The 18,343-nt window shown below is 41.4% G+C and overlaps 1 protein-coding gene across 1 annotated transcript in view; it reads right to left on the bottom strand.

Moving 5' to 3' along the window:
* Ipo9 (importin 9) overlaps window positions 1–18,343 on the bottom strand; it is a 40,303-nt gene that overhangs the window by 21,573 nt on the left and 387 nt on the right. Inside the window, 5 exon segments of the mRNA XM_013017493.1 lie at window positions 191–323; window positions 1,424–1,512; window positions 4,450–4,651; window positions 5,338–5,424; window positions 5,646–5,707. Of these exon segments, the coding sequence (XP_012872947.1) occupies window positions 191–323; window positions 1,424–1,512; window positions 4,450–4,651; window positions 5,338–5,424; window positions 5,646–5,707 (573 nt within the window).

Genomic DNA, 18,343 nt, shown 5'->3' with positions numbered 1-18,343 from the left:
TCAGCTCTTCAGCTCAAGGCTAGCGCTCTACCACTTGAGCCACAGCGCCACTTCTGGCTTTTTTCTTTTTGCTTATGTGGTGCTGAGGAATCTAACCCAGGGCCTCTGGCATGCAACGCAAGCGCTCTACCACTGAGCCACCTTCCCAGCCCCCAGGCTGCTTTCTATACTTTATCTGCCAAGCACTAACGAAGATGTAAGCATGCAGTTTGATTTTCACTGGAAGGCTCACTCACCTTTTCCAGCTCCTCCATGTTACAGATCATATGGGCACAAGTGGTAAAAATCTCCACAGCTCGAGAACGAGTTCGAATACCATACACCTGGTAAAAAGGTTACGGCACAGTCATGAGATTGGAGCATGTACATACGTGTGTATCTGTGATTAGAAGTAAACTACACCTAATCAATCCTTACATGGCAGTATTTCCCTGAGAACACAAGACAACAGAACCATGTGAGAACCTACTGGATTTAGCTTTATATATAGGCCTTGTGTTGATCTTAATGCTTGAGGCAAGCCTAACATGGCTAATTTATTTCTTTTTCTTTTTTCCTTTCCTTTTTGTCTTTTATCCTCCTCCTGTCTTCCCCCTTTTCATCTTTCTAAAGTAAGGTCTCACTGTGTTCTCTGGACTGGTCTCCAATTCTTGGACTGAAGTGACCCTGCAACCTCAGCCTCCTGGGTACTGGGATTATTGTTATGTACTGGTACACCTCCTCTTCTATTTTTTTTTTTCTTGGTGGTGCTGGGAAACAAAACCAGGGCTTTGAACTGATTAAGTATCTTACACCCCCATTCTCAGTAAGTTTTTTTTTTTACAGTGGCTGGGGGTATATGCTAGATACTGGTGACTAGCTTTCTTCCTAGCTACTCAAGAGGCTAAGACGTGAAGATCATAGTTCATAGCCAGTCTGGGAAGAAAAATCCACAAGACTACATCACTAGTAGGCAAAAGAAAAAAAAATGTTAGAAGCAGGGAAATACATAAACATTACCTATCAGGAATTCTTATCTTACTCTGGATGATTTTATTATTCACATGCACATTAATTATATATACAATATACTGAAGATCTAGTCGTGCAGTGAGGTGAGGTAGCTGAAGCAGGCAAGACTAGACAGAATACCTCAGTGGAGGCTAGAAGTAGCCATGGAGGCACTAGGTATTTAGGGTTTATAGGAGGTATGAGGTATGAAGACACTCTTCATCTATTTTACTCTTTTATCACAGGCTTGTCCCTATAGTCAAGAGTGAACTCTATGGTTAATCCCAAATCTGATCCAGATCTTTGTCAGTTCCAATCCTCAAATATGGGGCACAGTGGGGAACACCATCATCTTCCTTCCACCTTAGAGGTAGAGGCAGACTAGAGGTTGAACAGTTCTTTTGGTTGAAATCACAGGGCTGAGATTTCATACCTCAGCCATAGTGAAGATCTTATACATCTCTGGAAGAATGACAGGAGCAACAAGTGGCATCTGTGTGTCTGTTACTTCTCGGGTGAACTCTATAAAGACAAAAGCATAAAAACTACTGTTTCGTAAAGACATTAAGTATGAAATCTCTCAAACTATTTCTCAGTGGTAATTTCCAGTCAGCATAAAGTACATGGGTTTAAGCAAACTAGAGCTGTTCAGCCTCCTGAATAGCCAGCAGCTCCCCAGGCATGAGCCAGCAGCTCCCAGTTAACTGGGACATTTTTCAGAAGCATAATAGCTAAAAGTGCAATTGGTTTTCTCAAGGTTAATATACCCTACAATTTTGGGCACTATTAATCCCTACATATCAAATGAAGATCAAATACTCAAGGCTGAGTTTTATTTACAAGCTGTGATTTCTTCTTAAAGAATAAATTTTGATTTGAAATATTTGGATATCTAAGGGGATCAAGTATGTAAGCTAGCATAACCAGGGTAACAAGTTTAATGAAGAATATACTATAGGACTGGAATATAGTTCAGTTGCAGAAAGCTTGCTTAACGTGTACAAGTGCAGGACAATTATTAACTTAGAAGTCTGGGGCCTCTGCTCACTGGAAAAGAAAGGGAATCCCACATGAAAGTAGAATACAGTAACCCATGTGTAGTGATACTTGAAGGTGAGGGAAATATGCATCACCTTTCCCTATGCTTAGAAAAAGAACTATTACTAATAAAAGAGTAATAATTCACTTTTACTAAGTAAAGTGACTAACCATTCCCAGTTGTATCAATTTATTCATACTTTACAGGTTTATGCTCAAAATAAGGTTTTCTGAAGTCATTCGGAAAGCCAGAAAAAGTTTGAGACACCAATAACACCTCAAATCTCCAAAGTTTTTTTGAGATTAAAGAACAAGCTTAGCTGGGTGCTGGTGGTTCACGCCTGCAATCCTAGCTACTTAGGAGGTTGAGATCTGAGGATCATGGTTCAAAGCCAGCCTGAGCACGAAAATGTGTGAGACTCTTTAGCTCCAATAAACTACTCAGAAAAAGCCAGAAGTGGGGCTGTGATTCAAGTGGTAGAGTGCTAGCCTTGAGCAAAGGAAGTTCAGGGACAGCGCCCAAGCCCAGAGTTCAAGCCCCAAGACCAGCAAAACCAAACAAAAATTTGATCTTGTGGATCAAATATTTCTATTCTTAGCTGCTATGTCTGAATTTTCTTCATACCATAAGACTAAGTTAATTCACTTTTATAAGTAGACAAATAATTGGGAAGCTTCATTAGGGGGAGTCACTCTAAAGATACTGGCATGTTTCTGTAGCCCCAGCTACTTGAGAAGCTGAGGTGGAAGGATCACTTGAGCCAGGAGTTAAGCGGCCAGCTAAGTAAAATATCTCAAAAAAACAGAACAAACCAAGAGAGCCCTGAGGAGAACGAGTCCTATCCTCTTCAGGGGCTCATGACCACACACTGGTGTTCTGGTATCTTCCTTCATGCTGCCTTTGCTTCTGTGGTTGTGGGTGGGTAGTCTGCCTCCTTGGAAAATATTTGGGATGAAGGTTGGTGACTTTCCACATTGTTTCTGATGACTCAATTGCAAAACGATAATTCCCTACCAGTTCCTTCCCTTGGCTGACAGCAAAGTGCTCTCACTGAACAGTAATTTCCTTAGTCAAGCACAATGAGGGCTCTGTCCTTATCAGGACAAATGTAGATTTTTCTTCTCCAGGTCTGTCAAAATGAAGCTGAACTTTGTGGAAGATCATGAACTAGCTTCCTTTTGTTGGGTAGAAAATATATCTTTTAATAGATACTCTGGCACCAGGAGGTAAATAATCATAAAAGTCCAACACTATAGTGAAGACTTTGTCAAGTTTTTTTTTGTTTTGTCAGTTATGGGGCTTGAACTCTGGACCTGGGCCCTGTCCCTCAGCTCTTCAGCTCAAGGCAAGCACTTTACCATTTGAGCCACAGTGCTACTTCTGGCCTTCTCTGCTTATGAGGTACTGAGGTTTTGAACCCAGGGCCTCATGCATGCAAGGCAAGCACTCTATCACTAAGCTACATTCCCAGCTCCTAGACAAGTGTTTAATTTAAATTTTATTGTCAAGGTGATGTACCTGGGGGTTATAGTTAATATAAGTAAGGTACTGAGTATATTTCCTGTAGAACTTGTTACCCCCTCCCTCATTTTTTTCCATTTCCCCTTCCTCCACTCTCCCCCAAGTTGTACAGATAATATCCAACATATTGTCTTGTGAGGGACAAGTGTTTTACTCGAAGTATCCCTCAGTCCTATATGCTGTGATCCCCTTACTTCTTCCACCTGTGTGGCTGGTTTATTATTTGACTGTTCTTAATTTTACCTTGGCTTATTAGAAATAATGTCATTTTAAAATTTAAATTACCAAAACAATCTTTTGAAGTAGACAATTTTAGCATCTTAGAAAGCAGAGTAGATGAAGGTCAGAGTAAAGCCAGAATATGAACCTGAACTAAATAACTATGCTTTTCTTGTATTTTTTTCTTTTTGTCAGTTATGGGGGCTGAACTCTGGGTCTGTCCCTCAGCTCTTCAGCTCAAGGCTAGCACCCTACCAACTTGAGCCACAGTGCCACTTCCGTTTTTTTTCTGCTTATGTGGTATTGAGGAATCAAACCTAGTGCCTCATGAATGTGAGGCAAGCCTTCTACCACTGAGCCAACTTCTCAGCCCCTGCATTTTTCTTTTGGTGCTGGGCCTTATACTCAGCACCTTTGTGCCTGCTAGGTAAACATTCTACCACTGGACTATGCTCCTGGTCTGGTATCTGCAAGTGTGAGGTTTGAATGTAGAAGGAGTACTGTGAGACAGTTCCCAGACAAGGGAGCTGGAGGATAGAGATGGAGTCAGACTTTCAGAAAACCAAGGAAAGAACAGCCTCCATAATTAATCTTGCTGATCTGGGCCACACTGTCCTAGTCTATTAGTGTCCTTGCCACTAGGACCCAAGTACCAACACCAGGGAAGAGGCTTCTGGTACCTGTCAGCACTCGCATGGCTCCATGGACAGCATTTAAGTCTCCGCTCACCAACATCTCCATGAGCAGGTTGAAGAGCTGGGGCCAGGCTTCAGGCCAGTCCCAGTGGGCAATGGCTGACACTGCATAGGCCACACTGGAGCGCACTTTGCTTATTGATTCTCTCAACCCATTGGGCAAGAGCTCCCGGATAACAATTTTTGCCTGTAGAGAAGGAAAGTCACTGACCATTAGATCACATTTTAAGTAATGGGCAGAGCCCAGTCCAGTTTGGAACTATATTAGAGAAACTATGCACAAGAAACAGAACACCAATAGGAAAGCCACATACAAATAATCCATTCAGGGTTCATCTGTAACCTCTGAACATGCTGTTTATTAAAGCATCTGTGGCGACAGGTGGCCATCTCAATTAAAAAAGAAAATTCAGTTCCTTAGCTGCAGTGGCCACATTGTAAGTACTCAAGAGCTGTAGTAGCTCTCATACTGGACATCACAGATGCAAAGATTCCAATTCCAAAGTCTTGTTCTAATCTTGTATCTCCATATTTCTTGGGGAACCAAGACAGTTGTATAGTACAGCAGTAAATAAAAACACTGTTTCACTTAATTCTCAAAAGACTCTAGTAAAGTTGATATTTTAATTCTAACTTTAGAAATTTAGAGGCTCGGAAGCTAAATATGTTCCCAAATACTTCACAGCCTGTAAAGGGCAGAAATGGAATACAGGTTGATACTCAAACTCTCTTACCTACAGCATAGAACCCATAATGCCAGCCATCAATCTCCTTTTCTGCCTTGTCCTTTTTGCTCCATGTGATCAAAGAAATTTGATAGCTTAATCTATGTCAGTCCTCATGTAGATAGACTAATAAAGAAACTGTCTTTACCCTTTCTGTAGTTTCAGGAGGCCTAAATTTCTCTGATTGGGCACACCAGTGAGTCTCCACATACTGCTTCAAGATGACTGATGCCAGCTGTGAAGAGAATAAGCCAAGAAGTGCAGCAAGAAACAGGCTTACTTTTTTTTCACACATAAAAAACACATACATTGCTTGATACATTTGAATCATATCTAAATCTGGTATAAAAATCATGGGCTATTTATAAAATGGCCTTATTTTTTTCCTTCCCATAAGAAAAGTTTCATTATCAAGCAAAGGGAAATCAGTTAGAAGCTGGGTCCGTCTGGACTTACCTGACGAATTGCCAGTGCCCCCTGGGGATCTACGGTCAGCTCTGCCAAGTGAACTCCAAATTCTGAAAAGAGAAAATTGTACTGTGAGTCTAAGAGCATTTAGAAAAGCCATAGCAATTTACTGAGCTCTAACTGTGATGCCAACAACCAACTTCAACGATTGCTTCTAAAAGTGCTGGTAACTGCTAAGGTTGATTCCCTTCAATAGAGAAACAAATGGCCATGCAGAGCCTGATTTCTTGCCATGAATAGTCCCAGCACCCTCTCATTTTCTCCAGTTGTTGCATGGCACCTTCCTGCTAGCTTCCATCCAAGATGGTAACCCTCTCCTCTCAGACCAATGAATGTAGCAAATGAAAGGAAACTGGGACTCTAACTCCAAGGAGAACTTGAAAGACTGTGATTTCAGGGGTTTCCTAGATATATAGTAATCAGATATGAAATGACTAGGTCTGAGACAACCTGGCTTCAATGAATATCCTAAAAATACAAGTACTGCAAAGAGTACTCTGTTGGGGGCATTTTGCTGATAGGGTCACACTATGTAGCCCAAGCTGGTCCAGAACTCACAATCCTCCTGCCTCTGCCTCCTAAGTGCTGGGATTACAGAAGAGCACCACCATACCTAACAACAGTAATCCTGAGCAGCATAAACTTGAAATACGGATCTAATTCCAAATGAATCAGCTATTTTTTTAAACTCTTATTCATGAAAGGAAGAAGAAGAATGAAGAACCAGGGTGCCTCACAATTTTCACCTATCTCCTAAACTAGATACAATATTGTCTAATACGGCAGCCATCAGGACATGGGCTGTGTGTGAAATATGGTCAATGAGAACTGAGATGGCTGTAAATGTAAAAACACACCTCAGGTTTCACACTTAGGAAAACAAAAGCAAAATATCTTCATAATTTTTGCACTGTTTATATGTTGAAATAATACTTTGCATACATCAGGTGGGCATGATGGCAAACTCCTGTAATCCTAGCACTTGGAAGCAGAGACAGTAAGACAGAGTTTGAGGTTAGCCTGGTTTATATGTGCCTTAAAACAAAACAAAACAACTATAAAACATACAGGCTCAAAGCAGGCACTGGTAACTCACATCAGTAATCCTAGTGACTCAGGGGACTAAGATCTGAGTATGCAGGTTTAAAGCCAGCCTGGGCAGGAGGGTCCCTGAGATTTTTATCTCTAATGGTAGAGAACTAGCCTTTAGCAAAAAACAAAAACAAAAGCAAAAAAAGCTCAAGGGCAGTTCCCAGGCTCTGGGCCTGGAACAGAAAACAAAAAAGTACAGGCTCAAGACTTGGGCAATTTTCGGTTCAAATCCTGAGTTACCATGTTTGTTTATATGTAGGCTGACTTATCCTCTTAAATCTCAATCTCCTCATGCACAAAGTAAGAATGGTGTCAATATATCACACAGTGCTGTGAGGCTGCAATGACTCACCCAGTGCTTAGCACAGTACCTGCCAGAGTAACAACCCGAAGGAAAAACAATTACCTTTGCTGTTATTATTTTTACTGCTCACCCAGAGTACATTGTTCAGCTTTCCTACCTATGTAACTTGTTATTTTGACTTAAATTTATGCAGAGGTTTTACAGTTTGAACAAGAATATTAAAAGTGACAGCCAGTCCTGCAAGCACCCAGGGTTGATACATTGTATTACTGGAGCTATCAACCTTCATTACTCTGCAAGATCTGGTCTGCTGTTTGTCTGCCATACATATTTGTCTGCTTTTCCCTTTGTAATCAACCAAATTCTCACTCACTGATTTTAGCCTCCATCTGTGAATGCTGCCTGCAACAATCATCATGTGGCTGCCTGCCTAATGCTGACTCTGCATTTCCTTTATTCACTTCACTTACTTGCTAGAATTCTCCTATAAGGAAGAACTATCCCGTCTTTATTCAATTATTCATTTTCATCAGTATAGAGTCATGTTGTTTTATAGGTTTTAACCCAATACTATTACTGTTTATTTATGGCTCAATTGTTCTAGCTAGGTCATTGGAACTCTTCTCAGTTGGCACCTGAGTGTTCCACAGACCCCCATCCTTTAGCACTTCCTGAAATGATCAGATGATCTAGGCTCATCTTCTATTTTCTCTGCCCAAACCCTGGGATCAAGTTCTCCATGGGATCAAGTTCTCCAAGAAGCCAGTGTGCTCTTCTGAGGAGAATGGAATTCAGAAACCAAGATATAGACACTGGGTATGCACAGTGGCGCTATTCTTAGGCCTTTCTAGAGAACAGAGCTTCTAAATCAGAACACTTGCAGGTTCATCCATTACAACTTGCTTCACATTATCTGTAATATATTTATCTGTCCAATTTTAGAATATAAATTACAGAAATAAAGGATCTATTAACTAAAGTATAATTTCTGTGTACAGTTCTTTTTGATTTTAGCTAGAAAATAATCAAATACAATTCTCCATAGTTACTTAAACTAGCGGGGTGCCAGTGTCTCACGCCTATAATCCTAGCTACTAAGGAGGCTGAGATCTGAAGATCATAGTCCAAAGCCAGCCCAGGCAAGAAAGTCCCTGAGACTCTTATCTCCAATAAACCACCATAAAATGGGAAGTGGCACTGTGGCTCACGTGGTAGAGCGATAGCTTTGAGCTAAAGAGCTCAGAGACAGTGCCCAAGCCTAGGGTTTAAGCCCCAAGACCAACAAAATGTTTATATTATTAATTTGTAACACAGGCTCATTTGTTAATCTTTGTGTCCCATTTTGTGTTCAACCTTACAGTTTGACTTCATCATTAATGTTTGGGTACATGTGAACCACTACTATGATTCTCATAGTCAAAACTATACCAAGGCTGTGCCACAGTCAAAAACTATATATTCTAGCCAGATACCAGTGGCTCTCCTGTAATCCTAGCTACTCAGGAGGCTGAACTGTGAGGATCAAGGGATTTTCAATTTGTCTGCCTAGGCAAATCTTAGCCTCCGATCTTGGCCCTCTTAGTAGCCAGTATTAGAGGCATGAGCTATCAGCACCTAGCAGTCTGAGTTTCCAATAATATGGTAAAAGCATAATTTTTAGATTGTTATTGTAAGTTAATATTAAAAATTCAAAATAGATTTTCAATCAGACAGTTAAAAGAGATACTGAGAGCTGGGCACCAGTGTCTTATGCCTGTAATCCTAGCAGCTTAGGAGGCTGAGATCTGAAGATGTACTTTGAAGCCAGCCCAGAGAGAAAAGTCCCCGTGAGACTCTTATCTCCAATTAACCACTCAAAAACTGGAAGTGGAGCTGTGGCTCAAAGTGGTAGAGCACTTGCCTCGAGCAAAAGAGCTCAAGAGACAGCACCCAGGCCTGAATTCAAGCCCCACGTCCAACAACAACAACAAGAACAATAAAGATACTGTGAAATAAAATAAGACTTTTGTGAAGGGGTTGAAAGGAATTGAGACTATACAGTTTAAATAAATTTGAACCACTGTCTTTCCTATGAAAGTGCGGACACTCATCATTCTAAGGTCATTCTAAGGGGAAAGCAGCCATGTACTTCTCATCAGTCCACACAGCACCATCAGAGGATCATGAGAGCACAGAGAGCAGGCAAACTTTACACTTTGGTGGTCCTTTGTCAAGTCTACCTTTCAGAGATAAGCATGCCTTGGATTTATTGTCTCCACATCTATGTCAGAACACTGGACTCTGGTGACGATCACAAGAATGGGGCTCTCTTCTCTCCAAAATAACCCCCAGCCCCGAATTCCACAAACCATCTAGACTGTAAGGGATGGCAAGTATAAGAGACCATCAGAATATTAAAACTTCTAATGGAAAGAAGAGAGGAAAAGTGAGCAAATGCAGTCATTATAAATTCATTGCACATTTATGAAAACAGCCCTACACAACTTGAGGGTAGTGAAAATGGAGGAGAACACTAGAAGGGATAGCATTGATCAAGATGCACTGTATTCTGTCCAAAGAGAAATGTACTTATTACTTGACTTAGGAAACAGTAACTCCTCCGTATAATACCTTAATAACAAGAATATTATATTTTAAGAAGATACACTGTACTCATAATCTGATATATAAAATTGTAGTTTCTTTGCATAACCAACTAATAATAATAAAATTTCTGATAAGTCAGAGTTCTAGGCCAGGCAAAGGATTTTCTCTAAAAGTTTAGAACCTTTCATAAGAAGAAGCCTGAGGGCTGGGAAGGTAGCTCAGCGGTAGAGTGCTTGCCTTGCAAGCATGAGGCCCTGTGTTCTATTCCTCAGCACCATATAAACAGAAAAAGCCGGAAGTGGTGCTGTGGCTCTAGTGGTAGAGCGCTAGCCTTGAGCTGAAGAGCTGAGGGACAGCTCCCAGACCCAGAGTTCAGGTCCCATGACCAGCAAAAAAAAAAAAAAAAAGAAGCCTGAAAGCCAGGCACTGGTGGTTCACACCTATAATCCTAGCTACTCAGGAGGCTGAGATCTGAGGATCACAGTTCCAAGCCAGCCCAGGCAGAAAAGTCTGTGAGACTATCTCCAATAAACTACTCAGAAAAAGCCAGGAGTGGTGCTGTGGCTCAAAGCAGTGGGGCACTGGCCCAAATAAGCTCAGGGACAGTGTCCAGGCCCGAGTTCAAGCTCCAGAACTAGCAAAAACAAACAAACAAACAAAAAACCTGAAAGCCTCATCACACCATGAATGCCCACTCAAGAGCTTATCAGAAAGAAAATTGCTGACGAACATCATTACTGTTAATTAAGACAAATTTTAAAATAGAATGAACAGAATATATCAACAGTTTCCCAAAGTTTCAAATCTGACAATCCCCCAAATTCAAAGATTTAATTTGCATTAGGCTAGAGTGGACATTAGGGGAAATATAAATTATCATCACATGTAACTCAGTTTATTCTGCCTAGACAACGTATGCATTAGAAACACAGGTATCTAGTCACCACTGAGGGGCATGTTTTAGTCAAGTTATTTCTGGACAATGCTCATTTATGCATAGTAAAACCCATATTTAAATTTTTTTACTTCACAGAGACTATACATTCTTTTTTTGTTTTAAAGCTGTACTGGAGGTTTGAACTCAAGGCCTCACACTTCGCTAGGCTTGTGTTATACCACTAAGCTGCACTTCAGCACTATGCAAACTTTTCTGAAGTGCTGTTTTAAGTGGATCTGTAAAACAAACAAAAAAAACCTGTGTGTGGGGGGGAGGGGTTTGAGAGATTTTCAGTTTTACTGATTAGTGTTTTTTGGGCCAGTCGTGGGGCTGGAACTCTGGGGCGGGCACTGTCCCTCAGCTCTTCAGCTAAGGCTAGTACTCTACCACTCGAGTCACAGAGACACTTCCAGTTTTCTGAGTGGTTTATTGGAGATAAAAGTCTCATGGACTTTTGTGCCCGGCTGGTTTTGAACCAGGATCCTCAGATCTCAGCTTCCTGAGTAGTTAGGATTACAGGTAAGAGCCACCAGCGCCTGGCTTGATTAGTACTCTTAATATAACTTGGTCTTTTGTGTGTGTGCTGGTACTAGGATTTGAACCCAAGGTCTTGTGCTCTTCAGTTTTTTGCTCACAGTTGGTGTTATGCCTTCTCTTCCTACTTTTTGGCTGGTTAACTGGCCATAAAACTTTATCAGATTTAGATATCTGGTATAGCGTAGAACCTCAGTCCTCAGACTCAGTCTCCAGAGAAAGTAGGATTATAGGTATGAGTCATTAATGCCTTTCTTTAGAAAGCATAAGAAAGAACAGCTGAATAACTTTCTGCAGAATGATTAAGACAAGGAAAACACAAGAAATACAGACACACTGAGCTGTTTTGTTTTGCTAGTAAAGGATCAATTAAGATAAAGGTAAAATTTAATCAATTAAGCTAAACCAAAGGGGAACACTCCCAAGAAGGTCATCAAGAAGCTAGCTTTCTAAGTCACTTCTGTTAGGAAATTTAATTTCTCTGTTTCTTTTTCCAAGGTTAATCTAGATTAATCTAAAGTTAATCTAGATTAATCTAATTTCTCACCCTGACTCTAGTAGGTTTTTTTCTTTTGTGCTGCTGGAGATTGAAACTACATTCTTGATTATACCTCCACTCCAATTGGGAATGGAATCCTCTGACTTCCTTTTCTAGGGTTTTGAACTCAGGGCTTTGTGCTTGTTCGGCAGGCCTTCTTTCACTGGAGCTAGGCAGTGGTTACTCCCTCTGACTTCCTTTCTAAGAAATCTTTTTTTTTTTTTTTTGGGTCCGGTCATGGGGCCTGAACTCTGGGCCTGGACGCTGTCCCTCAGCTCTTCAGCTCAAGGCTAGTGCTCTACCGCTTGAGCCACAGCGCCACTTCGGGCTTTTTTCTTCTTATGTGGTGCTGAGGAATCGAACCCAGGGCCTCATGCATGCAAGGCAAGCGCTCTACCACTGAGCCACCTTCCCAGCCCTCTAAGAAATCTTTTGACTTTCATTTTCTAGTCTCATTCTCTGCACCAGACTCATTTTCAGTTTTTAGTCTTTTGCTCCCCTTATTATCCGTGTTCCCCTTTCTCTCCTTTCAGAACACTTGGTAAAAAATATCTATTATAACTTGACATAAAGAAAAATTCAAGGATCATGGAAGACAAAGTATAAGAAATATATACCAAGCCAGGTGCTGGTGGCTCACGCCTGTAATCCTAGCTACTCAGGAGGCTGAGATCTGAGGATCGAGGTTCAAAGCCAGCCCGGGCAGGAGAGACCGTGAGACTCCTATCTCCAATAAACCACCAGAAAACCGGAAGTGGCGCTGTAGCTCAAGTGGTAGAGCGCTCGCCTTGAGCTGAAGGACAGCGCCCAGGCCCAGAGTTCAAGCCCCACAACCGACAAAAAAAAAAAAAAAAAAGAAATATATACCACTATAAGGAAATTCACTGAAAGCTACTAAACAATGAGGAGTAAGGAGGAAGAGAAAGCAACAGATGAGGTTCATCTGGCTGAATTATATATGCATATGTGAATTACCATGGTAAAACTCCTTTGCACAATTAATATATACACTAAGAAATGAATGAAAAAAAGGAAGAATGACAGGAAGGTAAAACAACCTATGTTGGGGGGGCAGTGAAAGGAGGGTGAATATGCTGAAGTATTTCAATTGTATGTGTGAAAATAGAACAATGAAACCTAGTGAAAGTGTTTCAAGAAGTGGAGAGTGTGTATGATTGAGATACATTGTATCTATGTGTGGGAATATCACAATGAAATCCCCCCATTTTACACTAATATATGCTAATAAAATTCTTGGAAAGAAAGGAATACATGTTGCTGGTCTTAAGGGTCTATTAGAGAGACATGAGACAAGGTAGTGCTTTTCAACTTTGGGAAGAACAGCGAACAAAGCCTGGAGGACAGTTTTCAAGCCTCCTATTTCTCATATGGGTTGCTAAGAACCACAAAACCACGGCTGAAAGTAAAAAGAAAACTCTATCACTGGCCTTTTTCCTAGCGTGGCCGCCTTCCGCTTGGCTCAGTGCTGCCACATGCCCAGGAGTGCGTCTGGATCCTTGAGGGGTGCCCTTCGCAGGTTGACTTAGGCTATACTGCAAAAGAGCCAGAAAAGTGCCCATGAGAACCAGAAAGCAAACTCCCAGCTAGCAGGAACATCTACGCTTCTAAGCAAGAAATCAACATTGGTGATTGGGCAGCATGTAAATGCTAGGAGAGGTAAGGGAGAGAGAATTCTCCGCACCTTTTCGCTCAACATAATGGTGGCAGAGTAAAGAAAAAAAATGTATTCATTGTAACCTATCTGCTGGGAACAAGACAGAAAAGACTGGGCTTGAGGGTAGAGCTCAGTGGTCAAATGCCTATCATGCATCAAGTCCTGGGTTCAATCTCCTGCAAAGCAGTAAATACATAGAACAGAACAAAAAGAAAAGACTAAGGTAAGGCCAAATGATGGAGGAAATATCCCTTTTTTTTCTAATAGGTAAAACAAGAAACAAAAGAAGAAAATGACAGTCTAAATCTAGTTATATTAGAAAGTCTGTCATTCTGGTTGGAGAATTAAAGCTTGTATGTGAAAGTAACTCATACCAACACTTAGGAGAGCTTTTCTTCAAGGAAAAAGAAGGAAAGAACCTCATTCTGAGATATAAAAAAATGAAAGCATTAATATGACAAAAAAAAGTGGCGACTTTCTTAAAAACCATGATCTAATCGTAAGTAGTAACAAAACAAAGCGTTGAGAAAGTGGAGAATATTAAAATTCTGAGGTAAGAAACCCTTGGCAGTTTAGTCTCTTCAGTCTTTCTAATCACTCTGCTTGCAAAAGGCTCAATGGGACCCTGCCTCCGAATAAAAGGGAATTAGATAAGCATGCTAACAATCAAAAAGCCTTTTTTTTTACCCTATTTAAGTAGAACTAAATTTTGGCAAACTCTGTTGATCAAACTCAAAAATCTCATTTCTCCTAAGAAAACTGCAAGGTAAAAATTACCTGCTAACCACTGTACAGCACAGGAACTTCCCAGTATGTAGTTCACCTCAGTTCAAGATGGGAGTGCTATCTAAACAAGGTGGTAACCAGCACCGTGGCCTTGTTAGATAGGCTTACCAAGTTGCCCTTACATCTAAGTGACTAGGGAAAATAGCAAATTTAAGAGTCAAGAAAATCTTTCCAGTATACAAGATGAAACAAATGATCTCGATCCTATTCATACTGAAATATTTTGAGTCAAATGTATCTCTCACATACACATGTACATGAGAGAAAAAGAAAGGCAACTATTCTGGGAAATAGAAAGATTAATTGTAGGTAAGTTATTTTTCAGAAAATATCAGCTGGCAGATGGTCAGGATGAAGAAACTCTAGAAACTCAATTACATAAGCTCACTGCCTCTTAAAATCCCATCTATGGGGCTAAGAATGTGGCTGAGTGGTAGAACACTTACCTAACATGAGCAAGACTATGGCATCTATTCCTCAGTATGGAAAAAAAGGAACCATTTATGGTATAATTTGGTCAAAGCAAGCCAACTTTTCTTGTCCATCTTTTATTTTTATTTTTGCCCTGGTCCTGAGGCTTAAACTCAGGGTCTGGGCACTGTCCCTGAGCTTTTATGCTGAAGGCTAGCACACTTAACACTTGAACCACAGCTCCACTTCTCCTTTTTTGGGAAGATAATGGAAATATGAGTGAGTCTTAAGGACTTTCCTGCCCACGCTGGCCTCAAACCTCCATCCTTAAATCTCAGCCTCCCAAGTAGCTAGGATTTTAGGTGTGAGCCACTGGTGGTGCTCAGCTTTTGTCTATCCTTTTAAATGGGAGTTGGTAATTGACCAGTACCCTTTCCCCACAAATGAGAGATTCTCCCACTTGAATCTTCAAGACTAAGGCTAATTGGCAGAAGAGGTGTCATACTTTTTTGGCAAAAGGAGCAAACTAGTTAATCTTAAGGACAAAATGGGACCAGTCTCTTAGGTGAAGCAGTAATAAATGGCTCACAAAAACACAGTTATTTGACAGGGCAAGAGGGACTGTATTTGATTATCATCAAACTTTGGATCTTATGGAAACAGAAAAGGATAAAAACAAGAACAAAACCCCCAAACTGCCAAAATACAAACAATACATAACAACTTCCAGATTTCTTATTAGCTTCCAGTCTTAGAAAAGAGTGGTTTAGTCAGGTGCTGGTGGCTCATGCCCGTAATCCTAGCTACTCAGGAGGCTGAGAGCTGAAGATTGCAGTTCAAAGCCAGTCTGGGCAGAAAAGTTGGTGAGACTTTTATCTCTAATAGACTTTCCCCAAAATGCTGAAAGTGAAGCCCTGTCAGAAGTAGTAGAGCATTAGCCTTGAGCAAATGAGGCTCAGAGATATTATCCAGCTGAGTTTAAGCCCCAGGACCAGCACAAGAGTGAGAGCGAGAGAGGAGAGAGAAGGTAAGAGGGAGTGAAAAAGAGAGGGAGAAGGTTTTCTAGGATTGAAAAGCAAAGTTTGTTCTACTGGAACAAAATGAGAGTGAGAATGAAGCCAAGTGTGGGCTCGAGCCTGTAATCCTAGTTAGCTGGGAGATGAGAGCCAGGAAACTGTGAGATTCCTTCTCAACCAATGACTGATATATGTCTATTATCAAAGCTATAGGGCAAACACAACAGCTGGGTGCCACTGTCGTCACCAGCGACACAGGAAGCACAAGCAGGAGGAACACAGCCCAGGCAGACCCAGGAATAAAGCATACCTTGAAAACAGCCAATGCAAAAAGGGCCTGGAGGTAAGGCTCAAGTGGTAGAACACTTGCTAAGCAAATCTAAGGCCCCTATGACCTATTTTCATGTAAAGGGCTGTAGTGCTGGAGAGGGATTTATGATATCATGTTCAGACAGTATCTGAAAGTCAAGCAATATAAGAATGGGGGTGCTCTGACCCCGGTAGCAAAGAAAACTTATTCAAAGCCACCAAAGTATAGGGATGCCCTGTCTAATGAATGAACCACCATCTTCCACCTAAAGACAGAGTTTTGTTGTTGCTGCTGTTTCGATAAACACAGGAATTAGACTATTATTGTAAAGACACAAATATCCTCTAAAGGGTCCGACTCCAGACCTAGTCCAACCCTTTAACTACATTTACGCCTGAGTCACAGACCTTATTACTGAACCACCAATATCAGATTACAGTACCAAAGCCTTTCCATACCTCTCACAGAACACCCCACAGAACATCACCAATAAGTTATGAGGAGGAAGAAGAAGAGAGTTGAGAGGGAGTCCATGTATTTCTCCATCAATGGCCTAGACCAAAACGCTGCACTTAGTGAAAATTTTAAAAATGTTTACTTTTTGATGATTTTGTCTTCTTTTATGTATGGTGTATTCAAATGTAAAAGTGCAGCAGTGAAGCTCACTGGACACTGATGAAAGTGAACTATACAACTCATGGGCAGCGACAGGAGGGAACAAAAGACATTGTATGAAAGGAAATGGCCCTGACTTATGTAACTGTAATCCCTCTGCACATCACCTTTATAATCATAAAGTAAATTAATTAAAAAAGAATTTAAACATAAAAAAGGAAAATTTTATTTTTTATTTCAAGATCCCTCAAGATGAAGAACATAGGAGACCAGAACTTCAAGAAGACATTATGAAGTTTGTAATGCCTAGATGAGATCATGGCTTCTGGTTAGAGTTGAAGAAATGAGAACTGGGTGCTGGTGGTTTACACCTGTAATCATGGCTACTCAGGAGGCTGAGATCTGAGGATTGAGGTTCAAAGCCAGCCCAGCCAAGTCCATGAGATTCATCTTCAATGAAGCACTCACCCACACCCACACAAAAGCCAGAATAAAAGCAAAAAAGCTCACAGACAGCACACAAGCTCTTGAGTTCAAGCACCAGGACCAGCAAAACAACAACAACAACAACAAAACCAAAAGCCAAGGTCCACCTTTCATAGTAAGGGTTACACTTGCATCTGGGGAAATAAGTCATACTGGGTATCACTTGAGGAGGTTTTAGTATGAAGCAATTTGCATCATATCATCAAGTTAACTCAAGTAGCAAATTAAATTTGATGAGATTTTCTTTGTTTTGTCATTCCTCTTTCCAACCCCAGGCAGAGATATTTAATGTGAATAAAGGAATTTTACCTAATAGGTTATAAAAACTCCCTTCAGATGAATTTACGCCTGGCTTTCAGTTTTCTCCCACTTAGTTGTTACTCCTCTTGTAGGGTCTGATAATGTTATACAATAACAATTACAAGTAGTCTTTCAAAATAGTGCAGACATAATCTGTTAGATCCCAATGGTAATATATTTGCCGCAGAAAGAAACTTGTTTCTAATATCCCTTTCATGTCATAATAAAATATGTCATGTAAGTTCATGGGAAATGGTTGTCCTCATTTCTTTTCAATGAAAGTAAGTCTAGTAGGAGCATTAACCCAAGGCGTTGAGGGTGGCTGGCCGGACAATGGGCAATTTCCCGGCTCTCTGCAGAGGCCTAAATTTCAGGAAGAGAGAGGAAATATTTCTTAAGGCTAGGGGATCCTGAAGACTTGGGAGTTCCAGTGACTCTCTTCAAGACAAATTCATTCCATATATACTCACAAGTTTGTGTGTGTGTGTGTGTGTGTGTGTGTGTGTTTCCCACTTCTCTGGTTGCAGGATTAAATTGTTCTTTGTAAAGTGGCTACAATGGGTTAGAGGAAAGCCCACTCAGCAGGAAGGGAACAGGAAAAACCTCAAACGAATAGTTTTTCACTTTCTTCACCAGCTCTTTTCAAGCACATACTAGGAGATCGGGGACAAAGAACTAAAAAAAAAAAAAAAAAAAAAACAAAGGAAGCTCGGATCCTCCACACCGAAAAATGCATAGATGCATTTAATAACTGCTGGTAAGCAGCACCGTGGAGTGCGGAGAGCTGCGCGTGCATTTCGTTTTCCGGGGGAAACGCGCAGTGGACGGACGAGCTGGCGGATGGAACGCTGGGGAGGCAGAAACTTGGGCGCTGACACCCGCAGCGCTCGGAGCTGAGCCGCCGGCCCGGGGCCCGGCCCCGCGCGCCGCGGCAGCTAGGAGTTCCCTCTCCTCCCACCTCGCTACCACCGGGCCGGGGAAGAGAGAGAGAAAGCACACGATCATCCCGGACGCGCGACCCCCCAACAGCGCGGAGCCGAGCTCCGTGGCGGTCCCCCGCAGACCTAGCCTGCAGCCTCCGCGCTCCCACCGCTCC

This window comes from Dipodomys ordii, unplaced genomic scaffold (assembly GCF_000151885.1).
Source record: "Dipodomys ordii isolate 6190 unplaced genomic scaffold, Dord_2.0 Scaffold35, whole genome shotgun sequence".
NCBI classification, from domain to species: Eukaryota; Metazoa; Chordata; class Mammalia; order Rodentia; family Heteromyidae; genus Dipodomys; species Dipodomys ordii.
The sequence above is the reverse complement of the archived record's forward strand: the minus strand, read 5'-3'. Positions and strand labels throughout refer to the sequence as shown.